At 44.2% G+C, this 24,617-nt stretch overlaps 1 protein-coding gene across 1 annotated transcript in view; it reads left to right on the top strand.

Annotated features, from left to right (window-relative positions):
• The first annotated feature begins 11,599 nt into the window (after positions 1-11,599).
• Positions 11,600-24,617, top strand: part of nid2 (nidogen 2) — a 99,423-nt gene continuing 86,405 nt past the window's right edge. Inside the window, exons 1-2 of the mRNA XM_062966831.1 lie at positions 11,600-11,836; positions 23,190-23,495. Of these exons, the coding sequence (XP_062822901.1) occupies positions 11,645-11,836; positions 23,190-23,495 (498 nt within the window). The 5' untranslated portion in view covers positions 11,600-11,644. The remainder of the gene's footprint in view (positions 11,837-23,189; positions 23,496-24,617) is intronic.

Raw genomic sequence — 24,617 nt, 5'->3', positions numbered from 1 at the left:
ACTTTCCTTACCTATGGTCCTATGGTACCTATGAGGTCATCTACATGGCCTTTGAGGGTCCCTTTCCTTACCTACGGTTTTAGGAGATTGTCTAGATGACCTTTGGGGGGCCCCTTCCTTACCTGTGGTCTTATGAAACCATGGTCTTGTCATAAGACCACAGGTAATGATGGTCTTTGAGGTCCCTAAACTTATCTATGGTCTTCTGATGGCCTGATGAGATCATCTAGATGGCCCTTGAAGGTCCCTTTCCTTACCGATGGTCTTATGAGACCATCTAGATGGTCTTTGGGGGTCTCTTTGCTTACCTATGGGCTTATGAGGTCAACTAGATCAGGGGTCCTCAAACTAAAGCCCTCCAAGGTCATTTACCTGACCTCTGTCCAAAACTTTAGACTTAGGGTTGACCTAAGTCTGAAACGACTTGAAAGCACACAACAACAACAATCCTAATTTTGGACTATTTCATCATAGTCTGGACCCGGAACCGTCTGAAGGACAGTGAACCGACCCTCCACTTAAAAAGTTTGAGGACCCCTTCTCTAAGATATGACTTTTTCCCAGCCATGAGGAGAGGAGTTACAGCTAGGCTTCATGGGTCATTCTCTGCATGCAGAGAGAGTCACGTTGAATCATTGCAATTTATGGCTGGATCTTGTTGTTGTTTATTCATTCAGTTGCTTCCAACTCTTCAAGACCTTATGGACCAGTCCACGCCAGAGCTCCCTGTGGGCTGTCACCACCCCCAGTTCCTTCAAGGTCAAGCCAGTCACTTCAAGAATATCGTCCATCCATCCTGCCCTTGGTCGGCCTCTCTTCCTTTTTCCTTCCATTTTCCCCAGCATCATGATTTTCTCCAAGCTTTCCTGTCTTCTCATGATGTGGCCAAAATACTTCATCTTTGCCTCTACTATCCTTCCCTCCAGGGAGCAGCATTATTTCCTGGAGGATGGACTCGTTGGATCTTCTTGTGGTCCAAGGCACTCTCAGGACTTTCCACCAGCACCAAAGTTCAGAAGTGTCTCTCTTCCTTCGCTCAGCCTTCTTTATGGTCCAGCTCTCACATCCACAGGTTACTATGGGGAATACGATCGCTTCAATTATGTGGACCTTCGTTGCCAGTGAGATGTCTCTATTCTTCACTGTTCTGTCACGTGCTGGGCCTATAGCTATTGTCTTTGTATAGGACGTATACTTTATGCCCAGCGGAAAGCCAGGGCGCCTCAAAGAGAGGTTCTTGAAGATTTTCCTGAAAAGGATAGTCCTTTGAGTCTTTAATGAGATAACAAAGTCTTTATTATTGAACAAATAATAAATCTTCAAGGAGTCAAATAACACTTCAAGGTTTCCTTAATAAACTGTTGGCCTTTTCAGTCTTGTCCCCAGGGGACAGACAATTGGCTTTGGATAACTGTGCTTTCTCTATAAGAAGAAAACCCTCTTTTAACCTCTCCCAGGCTGTCTATTATATGGGTCTAGCTGATGTGGGACCCACTACCGATTCCAAATGCGTCTGGGTATCGAGTGGACCTCGATCTGGGTATCGAGTGGACCTACCAACCAAGGCTTGCAGATGTTTCAGCTGGGGTTCCGTGGATCTGTGGTGATGTTCCCTCTCCGAGGTTTCTTTGGAAACTTTAGGGCTGTTTCCCTCAGGAGCTGTGAGGCTATTGGGCTGTGAGCTCATAGCCAGAACCTTTGGGACCTTTCCCCTGGAATTTCTGTTTCTGATTCCTCGGATGTTCTATATCCCCTGATGTTCTTGAGATATGAAGCTTTTCTACGGGACGAGCTGGTCTATGTCCTATAGCTTAGCTTCCTTAAGTGATACTGACTTAAAAATGGCTCCTTCCCTCCCAGAGCCCTGAACAAGGGGCGGAACCAAACTTAATGATGATGGACAGGCGGCCTGCCCTATGACTGCAAACATTAGCAGAAAGAAAATAAAGTTGAAGCTTCTGGTACAGCCTTACCAGCATATTCACTATTTTGTCAAGATTAGTCATAGCTCTCCTCCCAAGAAGGAAACATCTTCTGATTTCCTGGCTGCAGTCTGCATCTGCAGTGATCTTCATGCCTAGAAATACAAAGTCTGTCACTGCCTCCATGTTTTCTCCATCTATTTGCCAGTTATCAATCAGTTTGGTGCCAAGATCTTGGTTTTCTTGATGTTTAACTGCAACCCAGCTTTTGCACTTTCTTCTTTCTTTCACCCTGGTGATAAGGCTCCTCAGTTCTTCCTCACTTTCAGCCATCAGAGTGGTATCATCTGCATATCTGAGCTTGTTAATGTTTCTTCCAGCAATTTTAACTCCGTCCTTGGATTCCTCAAGCCCCGCACGTCGCATGATGTGTTCTGCGTACAAGTTGAATAGGGAGGGTGAGAGTATACAGCCCTGCCACACTCCTTTCCCAATCTTGAACCCGTCTTCTGTTCCGTGATCTGTTCTTACTGTGGCTACTTGGTCTTTATACAGATTCCTCAGGAGACAGACAAGGTGACTTGGTATCCCCAGACCAGCAAAAACTTGCCACAATTTATTATGATCTACACAGTTAACGGCTTTAGGATAGTCAATAAAACAGAAATAGACGTTTTTTCTACAACTCCTTACTTTCCTCCATTATCCAGCAGATATTGGCAATTTGGTCTCTCGTTCCTCTGCTTTTTCGAAACCCAGCTTGTACATCTGGATCTACACTGCCCTATATTCCATGATCTGATCCCAGATTATCTGCTTTGAACTGGTTTATATGAATCTACACTGGCATAGGTAGATAATCTGGGATCAGATCCTGGGATATAGGGCAGTGTAGATTTAGTCTATATTTTGCAGGTGAAAACTGTAACATTGGAGTGTGGTCAGTCAGGGTGCCATGCAAGAAGACACCTAATATGGAGGTGGAATCTCATTCTGGAATTTGAGTCCATTTCTATGTAATCTTAGGTTTCGGAGTATCAGAAAACAAGCTTAACCCTTCCTCAATGTGTTGTCCTTTCAAACATTTGAACCTGGCTCTCATGTCCCCTTCTCTCAGTCGTTTCTTCTCCGGACTAAACATACCCAGACCCCTAAGCTGCTCCTCAGAGGGTTTTGGAAAGCCATGACCTTGCTCGAAATCGTAACCTTTTGGAATACCAGCATCTCCAAAGCAATTTTTTGGGTCTTTTTGGAGATCAATTGGCATTCACACTATTTGGAATAATCATAACCTTTTTGTAAAGTATGATCTTCCGAAGAAGAGTTAAAAACCCTTAGTGGTAAATATCCACTTGTATTTATGCAAGGTAATTTAGGTTTCTCAGTTGTTAGACTGATATACCTGGTGAGCTCTCTGAACTGTTAGAAACAAAGATGTGCCAATGCATAAAATATAGAGAAGATCTTCAGAAGTGTTATTTCAGTTGCCCAAAAGAAAACATCTACTCTCCCATAAAATATATTGCTTTTAGATCACGCTCTCAAGAGTGTACATATGTTTTATTGATTAGTTCTCAAGAGACCAAAAATAAGTAGTCTTTGTTAAAAGTTAACATAGTTGATTTACTTACATGTATTTAGCATACAGGTACACTGCTTATTGGTTTCATGTGAACTAATGCTCTCTTCAGTCTAATACAGTACATTACTCTCTTCTTTTTTGAGAATGTCGTTGGGGACCTTGTCAAAGTCCTTTCTGAAATCATGATACACTACATCCAGAGCATTCCCTGCATCTACCAAGCTTCTATCTCTATCAAAAAAAAGAGATAGACTTTTATGGCGCTATTCTGTTTTTTTGGTCTGGATGTGAAAAGATCAATCCAAAAGACTGAGGTCTCAACAGATTTAGCCCTTTGGACAGTTTGGACTAGAACCTGGAATGAATTTGCTACCTTGCTAATAACATAACATAATCTCGGGGACGCAAATAGGTAAGTTTAATGTGCTTCAGTTCCATTCCTCGAACCTCCAGTGGTGCAGTGGGCTAAATCCTTGTGCCAGCAGGACTGCTGACTTGAAGGCTGGGTTGCTGACCTGAAGGTTGCCAGTTCGAATCCAACCCAGGGAGAGCGCGGATGAGCTCCCTCTATCAGCTCCAGCTCCATGTGTGGACATGAGAGAAGCTTCCCACAGTGATGGTTAAAAACATCAAAACATCCGGGCGTACCCTGGGCAATGTCCTTGCAGACAGCCAATTCTCAAGTTTCTCAAGTTGCTCCTGACACAGAAAAAAAAAAGTTCCATTCCTAGAAACAAAAATAAGAAGAAAAATAAGCCAGATTTTTTTTTGGGGGGGGGGCATATTTTCCTGTTTCTCGTCTTTTCCTACAACTGGGCCTCGTGGTTTCTCACCTCCTCCTGCAAATGCAAAAGGGAGATAAGAGTCCAGCACAACAACAACCACAAAAGGGGTGACTTCATTTGCACATGCCTCCTTTCCTCGTGTCACGCAGGGACACATCTGGTTTCTGGCAGCATATCATGTTGTCTTATGGAGTCCAATATTGTCAAGATGTCTTTTTGGGAATAACAAATTTGAAACGCCTGAACAAAAGAAAACAGCAATAACAATGTCAGTGCGTAATTGAGGTTTCTGGCTGTGCGCAATGCAACATGTCTAGGCTGAAAGGCGCCCGAGACGGAATGAGCAATGTGAGGGGATGATGGAAGTTGCAGTTCAAAACTTATTCCCCTTCATTATGGAATATTGGAAGTTGTAGTTTGGCAATGCACTGGCACTCTTTGGCAGAGAAATGTAAAAACCTTGTAAAACTACAACTCCCACAATTCCATAGCATTGATCCAAGTCAGTTCAAGTGGGGTCAAACTGCATCAATTTCATAGTGTAGATGCACCATGAGCCCGACCCGCTGGATGGACACCAATGAAACCGAAAACTGTATATTTCAGAAAGACCAATGCCAGTTCCTTCTTTGACACGATTGCAGTTTTTCTTTCAAAACAGACATGAGATTCCTTGCACTCAGATGTAGTCAAGGCAAGCCTCTGTGTATATCCTTCCCCCCTCCACTCTGTCTGTTCCCTTGGCCTTTGCACCCAAAAAAAGAAAGAATTAATTAGAAGTTGCACTAAAATCAAAGACAGGAAATGTGCCAGTTCTCCCCAGGGCATTTGAGATGGACGGAGGAGGGCAGAACAACTGGTTCCTTCATTTTTTAAAAAGTAATTACAAAAGGATGTTCTTTGTGATACTGGGAAACAGCTGGGGATAGTCTGGGTTGCAAGGTCTGGCCGGTTGGCCAGAAAAGCACCAATGTCAGGAAGGAAAAAGGCTGCAACCGGGTGCCCACTATGCCAGGATCAAACCCCTCTGCATTTCACACAAATACTTCTGTACAGATACTTCTGTACACAGCATTGAAAGGTATCACCTTTACCTGAAGCAGCATATTCTGAGGGTTAGTGTTATGATTGAGCCTCATGGCTCTGTTACTGACAAACGTGGGCGTAAGACTCCTCGAGAGTCAGATACTCTCGAGGAGCGAGAAAGAAAAAGACTGCGAGACATTTTTGCAGCACCATCTGACGAAGAGTCTTTTGAGGGGTTTACGGAGAGAATGGAGGAGGGGCTGGTTAGCTCGGAGGAAGATGAGATGGATTGGACTCGGGTGAGGGAGGAATTGGGTGCCACTGGCCATGATGGGATAGAAGATGAATGGGGACCTTCAGGATTAGACCCATGGTATAGCTGGAGGGATGGGACGGGATCCACAGCTGGAGATGCTGTGGGGCGTAGTCAGAGGTGTTCCAGCTCTGATGAGGAAAGTGATGAGGAAACGCCCAGGTTAAGGAGGACAGCTGACAGTGATGAGGATTTGTAACTGGCATAAAATGGGGCTTGGGAGCAATTGCAAATTGCGTTGGGCAAGGTAATCTGGACGAACGCTTGGGATCTGTGTGGGACGCTTTCCTGAAGACTGGTGTGTTTTCGTGTGCTGATACGTAAGTTGTTTTGGAATTCAGGGTCAGACGGCGGGAGGAATTGTGTGGGCATTTGTTTGTGCAAACCTGTGCTTACTCTTATTAGCTTGACCTTCCGTCGTCTTCTTGACGGACGCCATCTCCTGCTTTGAAATTCGGACTGAACTGACCACGGCTTGACTTCCCCCTTCTTGGACTTGGAAACTACAAACGTCTGCTTCTGGCTTTGATCTACGGAAAGGAACTGGGTCTACTCTACTGCTACAATCCTTGGCTGATCTGTTCGTGTTGGAAATCCTGTCTGCTGTGTGTGTGGGAGCGACGCAAGTTACTCTAAGCACAGTGTTGGCAGCAGAGAGGAATCTGCTGCCAATTAGTTGCATTCTTTTGTATCTTTTGTTCCTCGGCTTTTGTTTTGTTTATCCCCAGGCTGAAGCAAGCAGTTTGTTTTTACCCGGATTAAACTCCGGTTTAATCCGGTTTATCTTTTGAACGTTTTTCCTTGTCCCTTTTTGCTCCTAAAGGCTAATACTGCCTGGCCCTTGTATTTTACGGGCATTTTTGAGTTCTGTAATCCAATAAACTCTGTTATCTTGAATCTTGTGGCGTTCTGTCCTTGACAGTTAGCAGTGGCAGTTCCTGTCTCTTAAGTCCTTTGAGTTTTCCCCATGGTCCACAGTGTTAAGGATGTCGGTATATTCTATAATATATGGGCCGGGCTGTGGCGCAGCTGGTTAGTAGCCAGCTGCAATAAATCACTACTGACTGAGAGGTCATGAGTTCGAAGCCAGCCCGGGTCGGATTGAGCACCCAACCATCAATAGCCTAGCTTGCTGTTGACCTAAGCAGCTCAAAAGACAGTTGCATCTGTTGAGAAGAAAATTTAGGTACTGCTTTATGCGGGGAGGCTAATTTAACTAATTTACAACACCATAAAACTGCTAGCAATGTGTGGAAAGGAATGAGGAAGTATTTGTCAGCGTGGAGGGCCAGGGGCCAGGGTGCGTGCCGGGTGGGTTTCTTCAAGCTCCATCAATCATCTTCTCCAGCACCCTGATGAATTGGTTGCAATCATCTGTCACACCAATTCCTCTGTTCAATGTCAGACTCAAACACATCTGTAGTCTGAAGTCCAAACATTTATTTCAATATCTATAATACATATTCACAAAGCACAGCAAAAGCCATCGCTCTGAGCTGGCATTCTTCTATAGCCTCTTGCCTCGGCAAGCACCAGCTCAACACACACAGAGATAAGAAAGCACATTCCTCAGTCCGAAGGAAGTTGCCGACCTCCAAAGTCGGAAACCATGCCTGATAGGTCATAGCAATCACAACAGGCTGTCAGTCAAAACTAGCCTGCTGTTAACTGTTTCATTGCTGAAACACACACTCTTGCAAAAACAGCAGAAAACACTTGATTTACATTTCATATACATACAACCATAATCCAACAGTACTACCATCAAGGACTCAGCGTCACAAGTGGATGTTGAAGTGACAGCTCCCCCTGTGGCCGGAATCAAGCTTCTTTGGACCTCATGGAGCTGGAAAATGTTAAATTGCCTCTGTGTCTGTCTATATGTCCTATGTCTAATGGCACTGAATATTTGCCAAGTATATGTGTGCATTGTAATCTGCCCTGAGTCTCCTTCGGGGTGGGAAGGGCAGAATAGAAATACTGTCAATCAATAAATATAATAAGGCACAGGGTGATTTTCTTCTGAAATGTGTTGGTGTGTTCCTTTATTCCAGGGGTCCCCAAACTTTTTAAACAGGGGGCCAGTTCACGATCCTTCGGACCATTGGAGGGCCGGACTATAGTTGGCCACCGAGCAATAATAATAATAAATAATAATAACAACAACAACAACAACAATAATAATAAAGAGGGTTGGAAGAGACCCCTTGGGCCATTTAGTCCAACCCCCTTCTGCCTTTATGCACCGAAAGCACAAGCACCCCTGACAGATGGCCACCCAGCCTCAATGATGATGATGATGATGATGATGATGATAATAATAATAATAATAATAATAATAATCGCTATCAGGACCTCAAGATTGAACTTCAAAGACTCTGGCAGAAACCAGTACAGGTGGTCCCGGTGGTGATGGGCACACTGGGTGCCGTGCCAAAAGATCTCAGCCGGCATTTGGAAACAATAGACATTGACAAAATCACCATCTGCCAACTGCAAAAGGCCACCCTACTGCACACATCATCAGAAAATACATCACACAATCCTAGACACTTGGGAAGTGTTCGACTTGTGGTTTTGCGAAACGAAATCCAGCATATCTATCTTGTTTGCTATGCCATACAACCTCGTTGTGTTGATAATAATAATAATAATAATAATAATAATAATAATAATAATAATAATAATAATACAGGGTTTTGGAACACAATACTCCTGACCTCAATTGTGTTAAAAAACAAAGTATGTATTGTCGATGTTGCAATCCCAGGTGACAGAAGGATTGAGGAGAAACAATTGGAAAAGCTGACATGATATGAGGATTTAAAGATCGAATTACAAAGACTCTGGCACAAGCCAGTCAAGGTGGTCCCAGTGATGATCAGCACACTGGGTGCAGTGCCTAAAGACCTTGGCCTGCACTTAAACACAATCGGCGCTAACAAAATTACCATCTGCCAGCTACAGAAGGCCACCTTACTGGGATCTGCACACGTTATTCGCCGATACATCACACAGTCCTAGACACTTGGGAAGTGTCCGACGTATGATCCAATACAACCACTAGCAGAGTGTCTGCTGTGGACTCAGCTTGTTATGTTTCAAATAATAATAATAATAATAATAATAATAATAATAATAATAATAATAATAATGGCTTTAAGAGAAGAAGAGACCCCTTGGGCCATTTAGCCCAACCCCCTTCTGCCCTTGTGCTGTGGGGGCCGGATAAATAGCTTCGATGGGCCGCATCCGGCCCCCGGGCCTTAGTTTGGAGACCCCTGCTTTATTCTATAGAGACAGCTCCCAAGTTACGAACGAGAGAGGTTCTGTAGGTTTGTTCTTAAGTTCAATTTGTATATAAGTTGGAACAAGTACATTTTTAAAGTGTAACTCCAGCTACACACACACACAACCTTTGGATAGCATAAGGAAGGGTTCACACCCCTGTCGTGTTTGTTTTGCTGCCTGTGCCCCTGTTCAGAGGATTTCACCACAATTTCTGTCCATGTGAGAATGGGATTTTGGCTTGTGATGGCAGCAAGGCACTGCAGACTAGCTCAACCAGAGAAGTCAGCCATAGCAGAGCACTTCATGAACCAACCTGGACACAGCATATTATTTGAGAACACAGAAATGCTGGATCTCTCTTACAACCACCATGTCAGATGACACAGGGAAGCCATTGAAATCCACAAGAAGCATGTGGACAATTTCAACAGAAAGGAGGAAACCATGAAAATGAACAAAATCTGGCTACCAGGATTAAAAAACTCCAAAATCAGAAGAGTAGATTGGAAGCAACACTCTGAGGGCAGAGGAGCTCCAGGGACGGCTAATGACTCTGAACAAAGGATGCACCCCAGGCAAGAGACAAACCTTTCCAATGCTAATTAAGGTGATTAACTGCAACATTAACTGGCTTCCAACTGACAAAGGACTCTTGTCACACCCTGGACTCTCCACAGATATATATTCACCTTCCTTGCCTAGTCTCTCCATGCCTCACAACCTCTGAGGATGCCTGCCATAGATGTGGGCGAAACTTCAGGAGAGAATACTTCTGGAACATGACCATACAGTCCAGAAAACACACAACAACCCTCTGATTGCCAGCCTCATTATAATTCTGTTCTGAATTTTACTAGGTCCCTCTTATCTGGGTATTTTAATCTAATGATTCTATCTTTATATTGCTGCTCTAGTCCCCTCACGTATGAAGTTGACTGAACTCTATTGGTGGTTGTTTGATATTATTACTGTTGTATTAACTTTGTGGAGCCCCTGTGGCGAAGTGTGTTAAAGCACTGAGCTGCTGAACTTGCAGACCGAAAGGTCGCAGGTTCAAATCCCGGGAGCGGAGTGAGCGCCCGCTGTTAGCCCCAGCTTCTGCCAACCTAGCAGTTTGAAAACATGCCAATAGGTACTGTTCTGGCGCTCCATGCAGTCATGCTGGCCACATGACCTTGGAGGTGTCTACGGACAATGCCAGCTCTTCGGCTTAGAAATGGAGATGAGCACCAACCCCCAGAGTCAGACACGACTGGACTTAACGTCAGGGGAAACCTTTACCTAACTTTTGTTTCAATTTTTGTTTTATTACCTTATTGCGTTTTAACCTGTGTATTGTGCTATGTATCTGTGTTGTTACTTTTGTAACATTGTGAGCTGCCCCGAGTCCCCGCGGGGAGATGGTGGCGGGGTATAAATATGGTTTTATTATTATTTTATTGTATGACACAGCAAACAAGATAGATATGCTGGATTTTGTATTATTATTATTATTATTATTTTATTATTTCACAGCAAACAAGATAGACATGCTGGATTTTGTATCACAAAATCACAAGTCGAACACTTCCCAAGTGTCTAGGACTGTGTGATGTATTTTCGGATGATGTGTGCAGATCCCAGCAGGGTGGCCTTTTGCAGTTGGCAGATCGTGATTTTGTCAATGCCTATTGTTTCCAAATGCCGGCTGAGATCTTTTGGCACGGCACCCAGTGTGCCCATCACCACCAGGACCACCTGCACTGGTTTCTGCCAGAGTCTTTGAAGTTCAGTCTTGAGGTCCTGATAGCGGCTGAGTTTTTCCTGTTGTTTTTCATCAATGCGACTTTTTCGTCAATAATAATAATATATATAAAAGAGTGATGGCATCACGGCGACCCACAAAACAACAAAACTACAGGCCCCCCAACCTCAAAATTTGACGACACAACCCATCATCCATGCCTCTAGGTTGATACAACAAAAAGAAAAGAAAAATAAAGTCCTAATTAGAGGGAGAGGAATAATTGCTTTTATCCAATTGCTGCCAGTTAGAAGGCTAAGCTCCTCCAACTTGGTCTCCTAGCAACCCAATAAAAAATAATAAAAAAACACTAAAAAATTAATACAATAAAATACTATAATAACAGAAAATAACTAAAAATAATACAAGAAAATGATAAAATATAATAAATAAAAATATAACATACAATAAAATTAACAAAAAATGCAAATAAAGTCAAATAAAAATTACACAACAATTTTAACCTATACCACCACCACTTTGCCACAGCAACTCGTGGCCGGGCACAGCTAGTAATAATAATAATAATAATAATTTATGGTACTGAAACTTGGACTTGCATGGCTCAGTGCCAGGGGATATTGGGAGTTGCAGTCTGGTGAGGCCCCATCCCTCTTTGGTAGAGAAAGGCCTTGTGAAAGTACAACCCCTCCCCCCCCCCCCTAGGACCCCATAGATAGCACTGAGCCATGGGAAACTCCATTCATTCTGGGAGGAGAGATGCGCCACTGGGGAGCAGCAGCTGCAGCCAGGATGAGATCCAGATGTTCCAGGCGGGGAGGGGACGAAGGGGGGAAAGAGCGCGTCGGGATTGGTCCCTGGGCCTCCCTGGCTGCCCAATGGGGTCCAATGGGCCGGCCCTTCCCTCCCCCGAGGAGGAAGGAGGGAGGGAAGGGAGCGAGCGGCCCGCCCGAAGCCTCCTGCGCTGCGTCCCGGCCGAGCATGCCTCTCCCCGGGCTGCTCCCGCTCGCCCTCCTGGCGCTGCTCCCCGGGGGAAACCCGCTGCCCCGGTCCGCCCTCCTGCCCTTCGGGGACCCCTTCGGAGACCGGGAGGTGCCCTCCGGAGACGACGAGACCGCCCCCGCCCCCGCCCCGGACATGCCCTTCTTCCAGGCGCGCTTCCACCACCTCTACGTAAGTCCCACCGCAAGTTTGTCCTTGCTCCGCTTCCAGCCTCTTCCCGTCTTCTTCCACCCCTATCCGAACTTTTTGCACCCCCTTCCACCCCCTCGCCCCCTCCTCGCCCCCAGCGCCCTCCCACCCCCTTGCAATGCTTTGCCCTCCCACCTCTTTCTGCCCACCCTCGTCTTGCATAGAATCATAGAATAGTAGAGTTGGAAGAGACCCCATGGGCCATCCAGTCCAACCCCCTGCTAAGAAGCAGGAAATCGCATTCAAAGCACCCCCGACAGATGGCCATCCAGCCTCTGCTTAAAAGCCTCCAAAGAAAGAGCCTCCACCACAGTCTGGGGCAGAGAGTTCCACTGCTGAACAGCCTTTCTCACAGTGAGGAAGTTCTTCCTGATGTTCAGGTGGAATCTCCTTTCCTGTAGTTTGAAGCCATTGTTCCGTGTCCTAGTCTGCAGGGCAGCAGAAAACAAGCTTGCTCCCTCCTCCCTAGGACTTCCCTTCACGTATTTGTACATGGCTATCATGTCTCCTCTCAGCCTTCTCTTCTGCAGGCTAAACATGCCCAGCTCTTTAAGCCTCTCCTCATAGGGCTTGTTCTCCAGACCCTTAATCATTTTAGTCGCCCTCCTCTGGACGCTTTCCAGCTTGTCAACATCTCCCTTCAACTGCGGTGCCCAAAATTGGACACAGTGTGATTCCAGGTGTGGTCTGACCAAGGCAGAATAGAGGGGGAGCATGACTTCCCTGGATCTAGACGCTATTCCCCTATTGATGCAGGCCAGAATCCCATTGGCTTTTTTCGCTGCCGCATCATATTGTTGGCTCATATTTAACTTGTTGTCCACAAGGACTCCAAGGTCTTTTTCGCACACACTGCTGTCAAGCCAGGCATCGTCCCCCATTCTGTATCTTTGATTTCCATTTTTTCTGCCGAAGTGAAGTATCTTGCATTTGTCCCTGTTGAACTTCATTTTGTTAGTTTCGGCCCATCTCTCTAGTCTGTCAAGATCGTTTTGAATTCTGCTCCTGTCTTCTGGAGTGTTAGCTATCCCTCCCAGTTTTGTGTCGTCTGCAAACTTGATGATCGTGCCTTCTAACCCTTCGTCTAAGTCGTTAATAAAGATGTTGAACAGAACCGGGCCCAGGACGGAGCCCTGCGGCACTCCACTTGTCACTTCTTTCCAGGATGAAGACGACGCATTGGTGAGCACCCTTTGGGTTCGTTCGCTTAGCCAATTACAGATCCACCTAACCGTAGTTTTGTCTAGCCCACATTTTACTAGTTTGTTTGCCAGAAGGTCGTGGGGGACTTTGTCGAAGGCCTTTCAGAAATCCAGGTACGCTACATCCACAGCATTCCCTGTATCGACCCAACTCGTAACTCTATCGAAAAAAGAGATCATGGCTTTGCACCCCTCGGTGCTCCCAGCCTTTCTACCTTCTTACACACACATCCTTATTTATTTTATTTAGTAAAGGTAAAGGTTTTCCCCTGACGTTAAGTCCAGTCGTGTCTGACTCGGGGGTCGGTGCTCATCTCCATTTCTAAGCCAAAGAGCCGGCGTTGTCCATAGACACCTCCAAGGGCATGACTGCATGGAACGCCGTTACCTTCCCACCGGAGCGGTACCTATTGATCTACTCACATTGGCATGTTTTCGAACTGCTAGGTTGGGAGAAGCTGGGGCTAACAGCGGGCGCTCACTCCACTCCCGGGATTTATTTATTTAATTTAATTTATTTATTTACAGCATTTTATATTCCGCCCTTCTCACCCCGAAGGGGACTCAGGGCGGATCACATTATACACACATAGGCAAACTTTCAATGCCTTTAAAATAGAACAAAGACAAGACAAACATAGGCTCCAAGTGAGCGTCGAACTCATGACCTCCTGGTCAGAGTGATTCATTGCAGCTGGTTGCAACTGGCTGCTCTCCAGCCTGCGCCACAGCCCAGCCCGGTCACGGGATTTGAACCTGCAAGTTCAGCAGCTCAGTGCTTTAACACACTTCGCCACCCTCTTAGAATCATAGAATAACAGAGTTGGAAGAGACCTCATGGGCCATCCAGTCCAACCCCATTCTGCCAAGAAGCAGGAAAATCTCATTCAAAGCACCCCCCCGACAGATGGCCATCCAGCCTCTGCTTAAAAGCCTCCAAAGAAGGAGCCTCCACCACAGTCTGGGGCAGAGAGTTCCACTGCTGAACAGCTCTCACGGCGAGGAAGTTCTTTCTCATGTTCAGGTGGAATCTCCTTTCCTGTAGTTTAAAGCCATTGGGTTGTTGTATGTTTTCCGGACTGTGTGGCCATGTTCTAGAAGTATTCTCTCCTGACGTTTCGCCCACATCTATGGCAGGCATCCTCAGAGGTTGTGAGGTATGGAGAAAGAAGGCAAGGAATGTTTATATATATCTGTGGGAAGTCCAGGGTGAGGGAAGAACTCTTGCAAGCGTAAATGTTCCAGTTAATCACCCCAATTTGTATTGAATGGCTTCATCTACTGGCTACTTTCTGCCTGGGGGCCTTCTTTGTTAACTGCCCCTAGTTCCCATGTCTTAGAGTGTTGCTTCTTATTTACTGTTCTGATTTTGGAGTTTTTTAATAGTGGTAGCCAGATTTTGTTCATTTTCATGGTTTCCTCCTTTCTGTTGAAGTTGTCCACATGCTTGTGGATTTCAATGGCTTCTCTGTGTAGTCTGACATGATAGTTGTTGGAATGGTCAAGCATTTCTGTGTTCTCAAATAATATACTGTATCCAGGATGGTTCATCAAGTGCTCTGCTATGGCTGATTTCTCTGGTTGAGTGAGTCTGCAGTGCCTTTCATGTTCCTAGATTCGTATTTGGACAATGCTGCGTTTGGTGGTCCCTATGTAAAGGAGCCCCTGTAGCTCAGTGTGTTAAAGTCTGGCTCATGGCGAGGAAGTTCTTCCTGATGTTCAGGTGGAATCTCCTTTCCTGTAGTTTGAAGCCATTGTTCCCTTGTGTCCTAGTCTGCAGGGCAGCAGAAAACAAGCTTGCTCCCTCCTCCCTATGACTTCCCTTCACGTATTTGTACATGGCTCTCATGTCTCCTCTCAGCCTTCTCTTCAAGCCTGCTCCCTCCTCCCTATGAGTTCCCCTCGCATCTTGATCCATGGCCCTGATCATGTCTCCTCTCAGCCTTCTCTTCTGCAGGCTAAACATGCTCAGCTCTTTCAGCCGCTCCTCATAGGGCCTGTTCTTCAAACCCTTGATCCTTTGAGTTGAATCAGGGTCTGGAGAACATGCCCTATGAGGAGCGGTTTAAAGAGCTGGACATGTTTAGCCTGCAGAAGAGAAGGCTGAGAGGAGACATGATAGCCATGTACAAATACGTGAAGGGAAGTCATAGGGAGGAGGGAGCAAGCTTGTTTTCTGCTGCCCTGCAGACTAGGACACAATGGAACAATGGCTTCAAACTACAGGAAAGAAAGGAGATTCCACCTGAACATCAGGAAGAACTTCCTCACTGTGAGAAAGAGCTGTTCAGCAGTGGAACTCTCTGCCCCAGAGTGTAGTGGAGGCTCCTTCTTTGGAGGTTTTTAAGCAGAGGCTGGATGGCCATCTGTCAGGGGTGCTTTGAATGAGATTTCCTGCTTCTTGGCAGGGCTGGATGGCCCATGAAGTTTCTTCCGACTCTACGATTCTACTGTGTTTCCTCGAAAACAAGACAGTGTCTTATATTAATTTTTGCTCCCAAAGATGCGCTAGGTCTTATTTTCAGGGGATGTCTTAGTTTTCCATGAAGAAGAATTTGCATTTATTGTTGAACAAAAAAAAAGAAAAGAACATTTATTATATACTGTACAGTAGTTGTCATCACAGACCAGCATAACCAGACAAACTGTGAGTCCTATCAAGAATTTCTTGTTACTACAGTAGAGTCTCACTTATCCAACGTAAACGGGCCGGCAGAACATTGGATAAGCGAATATGTTGGATAATAAGGAGAGATTAAGGAAAAGCCTATTAAACATTAAATTAGGTTATGATTTTACAAATTAAGCACCACAACATCATGTTATACAAAAAATTTGACAGAAAAAGTAGTTCAATACACAGTAATGCTATGTAGTAATTACTGTATTTACGAATTTAGCACCAAAATATCATGATGTATTGAAAACATCAACTACAAAAATGCGTTGGATAATCCAGAACGTTGGATAAGTGAGACTCTACTGTACCACTATTTCCATGTATAACACTCTATGGTACGTATATTTACCGATCCTACATGCTCTGGTGTTCTGTTCATTGGGCATGCTTCCAAACAACAACTTTGTTAGGTCTTACTTTTGGGGGAGGCCTTATATTTAGTAATTTGGCAAAACATCTACTAGGTCTTATTTTCTGGGGATGTCTTATTTTAGGGGAAACAGGGTATGATTCTTACACCCCCTTGCATTCTCACTCCTTTCCACCTCTTGCACTTCCTTCTACCTTTTTACACTTTCCCATACTCCTTAGTCCCCTTTTGCACTTTATTGCATTCCTCTCCGCTCTCTTGCACTTTGTTGTGTTTTCCCACACTTCTCCAGCCTTTTGCAGCCCCTTCCTCTTCCTCTCACACCCTTTTGCATCCTTCCACCCCTTTGTACCCTCTTTCGCCCTGTTTCACGCTCTTGCATTTCCACCAATTGCTTCCTTCTGGGGAGGAAAGGGTGAAATAGCAAAGTTCTGTACTTTCTCCCAAGCTAAGACAACCATATAGAGAAAGAGCTGCTTGTAACCCAAGAGAGTCCCAGGCGGGAGTGGGAGGGTGGCACCCCTTGCTGAGCCAAGCCACAGGGATGCCAACTCTCTCTCTTTTTCTCTCTTTTTTCTCTCTCTTTTCTCTCTCTTTTTCTCTCCTCCCTTCGACTGGGCAGCCGCTGTTTGCCCAAGGCATTCCTGGGCATCACACAGGGCGCTTCTTGTCTCCTTCCGACACAGCACGTCCCAGAAAGAAAGAGGGATATAGTACTGTACACCCGTCACACTATGTAACAAAATCTGCAAAATGTTCTGTTCCTAATTTGAAAGTGTTATCCCCGTTCAATTGTGCAGTACTTATTTTGAAAGTAGTTGTTCTACTCCAGAAGCTTTGTTTTTGTGGCTGCCACAAACGAGGTTGACAACTTATTGCAGTTTCATAAACCTTTCCCATAATAATAATAATAATAATAATAATAATAATAATAATAATAATAATACAGTAGAGTCTCACTTATCCAACACTCGCTTATCCAACGTTCTGGATTATCCAACGCATTTTTGTAGTCAATGTTTTCAATATATCGTGATATTTTGGTGCAAAATTCATAAATACAGTAATTACTACATAGTATTACTGCGTATTGAACTACTTTTTTTGCCAAATTTGTTGTCTAACATGATGTTTTGGTGCTTCATTTGTAAAATCATAAAGTGATTTGATGTTTAATAGGCTTTTCCTTAATGTGTCCTTATTATCCAACATATTCGCTTATCCAACATTCTGCCGGCCCGTTTATGTTGGATAAGTGAGACTCTACTGTAATAATAATAATTTTATTGTTATATCCCGCCCCATCTCCCCGGAGGGACTCGGGGCGGCTTACATGGGGCCATGCCCAGACACGACAGCACAATGTTGGATTGTTGTGTGTTTTCCGGTCTGTGGCCATGTTCCAGAAGCATTCTCTCCTGACGTTTCGCTCACATCTATGGCAGGCACCCTCAAAGGTTGTCAGGTATGGAGAAATCAACCATAGCAGAGCACCTGATGAACCAACCTGGACACAGCATATTATCTGAGAACACAGAAATGCTTGACCACTCCAACAACTATCATGTCAGACTACACAGAGAAGCCACTGAAATTCACAAGCATGTGGACAACATCAACAGAAAGGAGGAAACCATGAAAATGAACAAAATCTGGCTACCAGGATTAAAAAAAACTCTAAAATCAGAACAGTAAATAAGAAGCAACACTCTGAGACATGGGAACTAGGGGCAGCTAACGGCTCTGAACAAAGGATGCCCCCAGGCAGGAAGAAGCCAGGAGATGAAGCTATTCAATGCTAATTTAGGTGATTAACTACAACATTCACACTGGCCTCCAACTGACAAAGAGTTCTTCTCTCACCCTGGACTTTCCACAGATATATATAAACCTTCCTTGCTTAGTTTCTCCATGCCTCACAACCTCTGAGGATGCCTGCCATAGATGTGGGCGAAACGTCAGGAGAGAATACTTCTGGAACATGGCCAGACAGCCCGGAAAACATACAGCAACCTTGTGATCCCCCCAGCCATGAAAGCCTTCGACAACCTATTGCAGTTTCATAAACCTTCCCCATGTTGTTGTATGTTTTCCGGGCGGTATGGCCATGTTCCAGAAGTATTCTCTCCTGACGTTTCGCCCACATCTATGGCAGGCATTCTCAGAGGTTGTGAGGTATATTGGAAAACTAAGCAATAGAGGTTTATATATCTGTGGAAGTTCCTGGGTGGGGGGAAGAACTCTTGTCTGTTGGGAGGCCATTGTGAATGTTGTAATTAATCACCTTTATTAGCATTAAATGACCTTCCAAGCTTCACGTCCTGGCCTGGGGAAATCCTTTGTTGAGAGTAGTTAGCTGCCCCTGATTGACTCATGTCTGGACAATTTCAACAGAAAGGAGGAAACCATGAAAATGAACAAAACCTGGCTACCAGTATTAAAAAACTCAAAAATCAGAACAGTAAATAAGGAGCAACACTCTGAAAAAAGAAGAATTCAGACACGAGTCAATCAGGAGCAGCTAACGACTCTCAACAAAGGATTTCCCCAGGCAAGGACGTGAAGCTTGGAAGGCCATTTAATGCTAATCAAGGTGATTCATTACAACATTCACACAGACAAGAGTTCTTTCCCCACCCAGGTCCTTCCACAGATATATAAACCTTCCTTTCTTAGTTTCTCCAGATACCTCACACCTCTGAGGATGCCTGCCATAGATGTGGGTGAAACGTCAGGAGAGAATGCTTCTGGAACATGGCCATACAGCCCGGAAAACACACAACACCCCTGGGATCCAGTCATGAAAGCCTTCAACAACACTCCAGAAACTTTGTTTGTGTGGCTGCCACAAACTAGCTTGAATTGGTTGAGACTCAAAAGAGATATCCATTGAAAAACTAGAGCCAAATATGCTGCAGATTGTCCCTCAAAAACAAAGTTATTGCAGTTTCATAAACCTTCCCCATGTTGTTATGGTGGAACCAATTGGGAAATGACATTTGTAAGCCAGGAACAAAAATTGTGTTACATCGTGTAATGTAACACTTTATAATTCCGGAACGTTTGCTTTTGCAACTTCTTTCCTCCAAAAACATATGCAGTAAAGTCTCGCTTATCCAACATAAACAGGCCGGCAGAATGTTGGATAAGCGAAAATGTTGGATAATAAAGAGGAATTATGGAAAAGCCTATTAATCATTACAATTTTACAAATTAAGCACCAACACATCATGTTTTACAACAAATCGACAGAAAAAGCAGTTCAATACATGGTGACGTTATGTAGTAATTACTATATTTACAAATTTAGCACCAAAACATTGCAATGTATTGAAAACATTGACTACAATAACATTGACTACTAAAAGGCAGACTGAGTTGGATAATGCAGAACGTTGAATGAGCGAAGGTTGGATAAGTGAGACTCTACTTTACAAGATTCCAATAGTAGAGAATTGCAAGAGAAACTTTTAAGAAAGGTTTGCAACTTTGTGCTTGATAATGTGGCCATGGGCTGTCTTCTTCTTCACCTACTGCTACTACTACTACTACTACTACTAATGTATTTTCTCTAACTTTTATCCTAGAGCTGTGGCTATGTTGAACTCCATGGTTTCACATTGATGTGGCATTGGGATCTGTACAGTGGTGGTTGGGGTGTGGAGGGAGAGGTGTGTTGTTTTGTGGTGTGTGGTGGGGAAGGCATTTAATTTCATTGTGCAATAGAACAACAACAATAAAACTATTCTATTATTTTCTATTCTATTGAGCAAGATGCAAAGCAGCTTTGAATCTCTGGGAAGATTTGTTGCGCTTTGCTCCCATTTATGGATGAGGACTTAAGGCTTAAATCAGGGAGTTTTCTGACGTTTCAAGCCGTCCCAGTTTAAATTCTGCCAGAGGCGGACATGTCGGAGGGTGGGACCTTAGCTGTGGTTGGCGGTTCATTTGTTTGATCTGCGTGCTGCTTTTCCAATACAAATTTCCCTGAAATGGCCAGGCAGCTACTCTGTCAAGATGAGCTTCATATTTATGTGTGGAGGAAGCGCAGGCATACCTTACAAGGCTGCCAAGTCTTCATGACATATGGCAGGCACGGGCAAACTTTGGCACTCCCTCCAGGTGTTTTGGACTTCAGCTCCCGCAATTCCTAACAGCCCCGGCTTCCTTCGTTGAGCCTCTTCATCTACACAGTGCCGTTTTCCTTTTTCCTGCTTCCTTTCCAGATGAACCTCTTCGGGTCATTGTATTGGTTCTCTGATAAGTTAAGAACCATTTTTCCAAATGAGCCCTAAGGCACTTTGCAATCTATATATATATATAAAAGAATGATGGAATCCTGGCACTGAGCAAAACAACAAAACTAAACACCCCCCAACCTCGAAATTTCACAACACAATCCATCATCCACACCTCGAGGTTGAAACCACAAAATATCACGTCACGAACCTCCACAGGGCCTTAAAAAACCCAAAAACCGGAGCTATTCAGTGCAATTCTAATGGGCCACAGCAACGCGTGACAGGGCACAGCTAGTATAAATTAAAATAAAATGCAGCCACCATAACAGTGGAAGCAAGTTTATCAAGTCAGTCGTCTTGCTTTAAGATAACTGTGTTTTGTGATGACCCTTTTTGGCTCACTTTGTTATCTCTCTTTCTCTTGGACATTTCTATTTTTTCACACACATACAAGGGGGAAAGGTATAAAAGTCTGGTAGGAAAGAAAAAGAGAAATGGGGGTATTGGAGTTATTGTTAGTAATTATTTATTATTATTTTATTATGACACAGCAAACAAGATAGATATGCTGGGTTTCATATCACAAAATCACAAGTCGAACACTTCCCAAGTGTCTAGGACTGTGTGATGTATTTGCGGAAGATACGTGTTGTGTTCCAGAACTTTGTCAGTCTGGATTCGGAAATCCCACAGTATTTTTGCGTGCTCATTTTCCAATACTTTTGCAGGTTTGTGATCCCACCAGTTCTTTGCTCCTGGGAGGTGGTACTTGAGGCATAAGTTCCAATGAATCATTTGGGCCACATAGTTGTGCTCTGTTTGTAGTCTGTCTGTGCGATTTTCTTACAGCAGCTGAGGATATTGTATTGTATGACACAGCAAACAAGATCTATATGCTGGATTTCATATCACAAAATCACAAGTCGAACACTTCCCAGTTGTCTAGGACTGTGTGATGTATTTTCGGATGATGCGTGCAGATCCCAGTAAGGTGGCCTTTTGCAGCTGGCAGATTGTAATTTTGTCAATGTCTATTGTTTCCAAATGCCGGCTGAGATCTTTTGGCACGGCACCCAATGTGCCCATCACCACCGGGACCACCTGCACTGGTTTCTGCCAGAGTCTTTGAAGTTCAGTCTTGAGGTCCTGATAGCGGCTGAGTTTTTCCTGTTGTTTATTATTTATTTATTTATTATATTTATTATATTTATTTATATCCCACTTTATCTCCCCAAAGGGGACTCAAAGCGGTTTGACATAAAAGCATTAGTATCCAATTTAAAATATACAAACATTTAAACAGACTTAAATAATAATAACATACTTTATTTATATTCTGCTCTGTTTCTCCAAGGGGACTCAGAGCGGAATACAGGTAACTATATGGCAAACGTTCAATGCTATTATACAATTGACAAAGACAATACATAAACAGAAGCAAGGCCTCCCTCTTTCATTTCTGGCATCTATTGCTCCATTTTTCCACGTTGAGGAACCTGTCGATCGAACCACCGGCTTGTTTTTCAAAGGTGCTTTACCTCCCCGCGAAAGCAGTACCTATTTATCTACTCACATTGCTGTTTTTGAACTGCTAGGTAGGCAGATCAATAGTTACCGCTCCAGCGGGAAGGTAACAGTGCTCCATGCAGTCATGCTGGCCATATGGCCTAGGAGGTGTCTATGGACAACATCGGCTCTTCAACTTAGAAATGGAGATGAGAACCAACCCCGAGAGTTGGACACAACTAGACTTCATGTCAGGGGAAAAACCTTTACCTAGGTAGGCAGAAACTAGGCTGATAGTGGGAGCTTGCCATGACCTATGGCTTGAACTGTCCACCTTCTAGTCAGCATAGCTGGCAGTTTGACCTGCTGTGCAAACAGCACTAAAAAATTCAGTTAAAATCCATCTAAAACATATTCAGAGCTCAAGCTTTTACTGGTATCTAATGATATCTAAAGTAATTTAAGTCTTTACCGATATCTAAAGTTTCGATATGTGCACGCGCACGTGTGTTTAGAGACAGGAGAATAAACAATGTACATAGTTCTGATTATTACGTCTAATTTTCCATTTCCATTGCACTTATTTTCACGAGTATTAAAAGTTCATTATATCCTCTATAACAAAGAGGTGAGTGATATTATTAGTTAGTTTTAAACCTGATGGTTGTGTCTTCTTAATATCTTGTTATCTCATATGGTTCTTTCTTCTGTAAAAGTTCATCTCAGTTATTCTTATCAGGTAGTTTCCTAATCTAATTATTACCTAAGGAATCTAAAAATTCAAGATAATCTGTCAATTAGTTAGGTAAGGTAAAGGTTTCCTCTGACGTTAAGTCCCGTCGTGTCCAACTCTGCGGGTTGGTGCTCATCTCCATTTCTAAGCCGAAGAGCCAGCGTTGTCCATAGACACCTCCAAGGTCATGTGGCTACTGGCATGACTGCATGGAGTGCCGTTACCTTCCCGCCGGAGCGGTACCTATTGATCTACTCACATTTGCATGCTTTCGAACTACTAGGTTGGCAGAAGCTGGAGCTAACAGCAGGCGCTCACTCCGCTCCCCGGATTCGAACCTGGGACCTTTCGGTCTGCAAGTTCAGCAACTCAGCGCATTAACACACTGCGCTACTTGGGGCTCCAATTAGTTATGTTCAAACCAGATTTGCTCTGTATCACTATGGCTATCATTCTTGGTTTGCTTTGTTCTTTGATGCCTGATAGGGTGGGACCTTTCCCCCCAAAATGGGTTCAAATGCACATTGCAATGTAAATTAAAACAAAATGCAACCATCCTATCAATAGGACAAGTTTCACACTAAGATCTTGGTTTCCGGACAGGTTGGGACCAACGGGATCATCTCCACCCAAGACTTCCCCAGAGAGACACAGTATGTGGACGACGACTTCCCCACGGATTTCCCTGCCGTCGCTCCCTTCTTAGCCGACATTGACACCAGCGACGGGAAGGGCCGGATTTATTACCGCCTGGATGAATCCAAAGCGGTGTTGGATCAAGCTGTGCGGCTGATTCGGGCTGGATTTCCTGCTGCTTCCAACTTCGACCCTCAGTACGCCTTCATTGCTACTTGGGACAATGTCGGAGCCTACGAAGAAGTCGCCCGGAACGCAGAACCCTCCAAGCAGGTAAGGAGAGGATTTGGAGAATCCCATGGAAAAAGTATGGTAGCCTTTTCTTTCTTGACCATTTTCAGTCAGCAGTTCTCTTCCCTCTCCGAGTTAAAACCATTTGTCTCAGCACCAAGCTAGAGACAGCAGCCAATCAGAATTCTGGCTCCTGACTGGCTCAGCCAATCAGCCGTCGACACATGCCCTTTCCAGTTAACTCACCACATCATGGTGCCTCTATTACAAATCATCCCATGGAAAAAGTACCGAAACATGCCTGCAGTGTTGTTGGTGTCTCAGTCACATGTAAATTCCCCTATGGATGGGGAACAGCAACGTTGATGTCAAGGTTGGGAAGTTGAGCATGCAGTGCCCTTGTGCATGGAAGCACATCTGTTTATGCATGGAAGCGCACTATGTATTGCAGAGGCATATTGTTTGGGTGACATCACATCTATAGTTGATATTTTGTCTTTTCCCATCATTGAGCATATAGGATTGTTGCTGTTGTTAATACATACTGTAGTGTTAAGGCAGGCAATCCACAATATCTGCTTCGAACTGGGTATCTGAGTCCACACTTTCATATAATCCAGTTCAATGTGGACTTTATACAGCTGTGTGGAAGGGACCCTATGAAGGTGATTTCTGGTTTGAATCTGAACAGTTTCTTGGATCAACCGCTGCTTAACTCTGTGCATACATATAATGTTATTCTCTGATCTTTCAATGTAGGATCTAGCTGTTTAGCCCACCCTTCACATTTGTTTGGCTCAAGGGCACAGGATCTCCATAAAGTGGACCAAATGAGAGTGGTTGTCTTCCACTTTTTTAATCTTTCTATGAATCTCTAAGTCCTCCAACAGAACTTATGGGAATGTAAAGCAATAAGGCTTTTCTGGGCTTATCAGATATGTTGATAATGGCAACAAACATGGCTACTTTCTTTGGAAAATGTGGCCTTGGAAGTGTGAAGTCCTCAATGGAATCTCAGAAGCAAGAAAAGGGAATGAGTCGATGTCAGGGTGCATCTTTCATTGTAGTATTAATGCAGTTTGATGCCATTTTAACAACGATGGAGTTGTTTTACAAAGTCTTTGGCCTTCTCTGCCAAACTGTGCTCGTTCCTTGTTAGTCTAA

Source organism: Anolis carolinensis, unplaced genomic scaffold (assembly GCF_035594765.1).
Source record: "Anolis carolinensis isolate JA03-04 unplaced genomic scaffold, rAnoCar3.1.pri scaffold_34, whole genome shotgun sequence".
Taxonomy (NCBI): Eukaryota; Metazoa; Chordata; class Lepidosauria; order Squamata; family Dactyloidae; genus Anolis; species Anolis carolinensis.
Note: the sequence above shows the minus strand (reverse complement) of the source record. Positions and strands in the feature narration are given on the sequence as shown.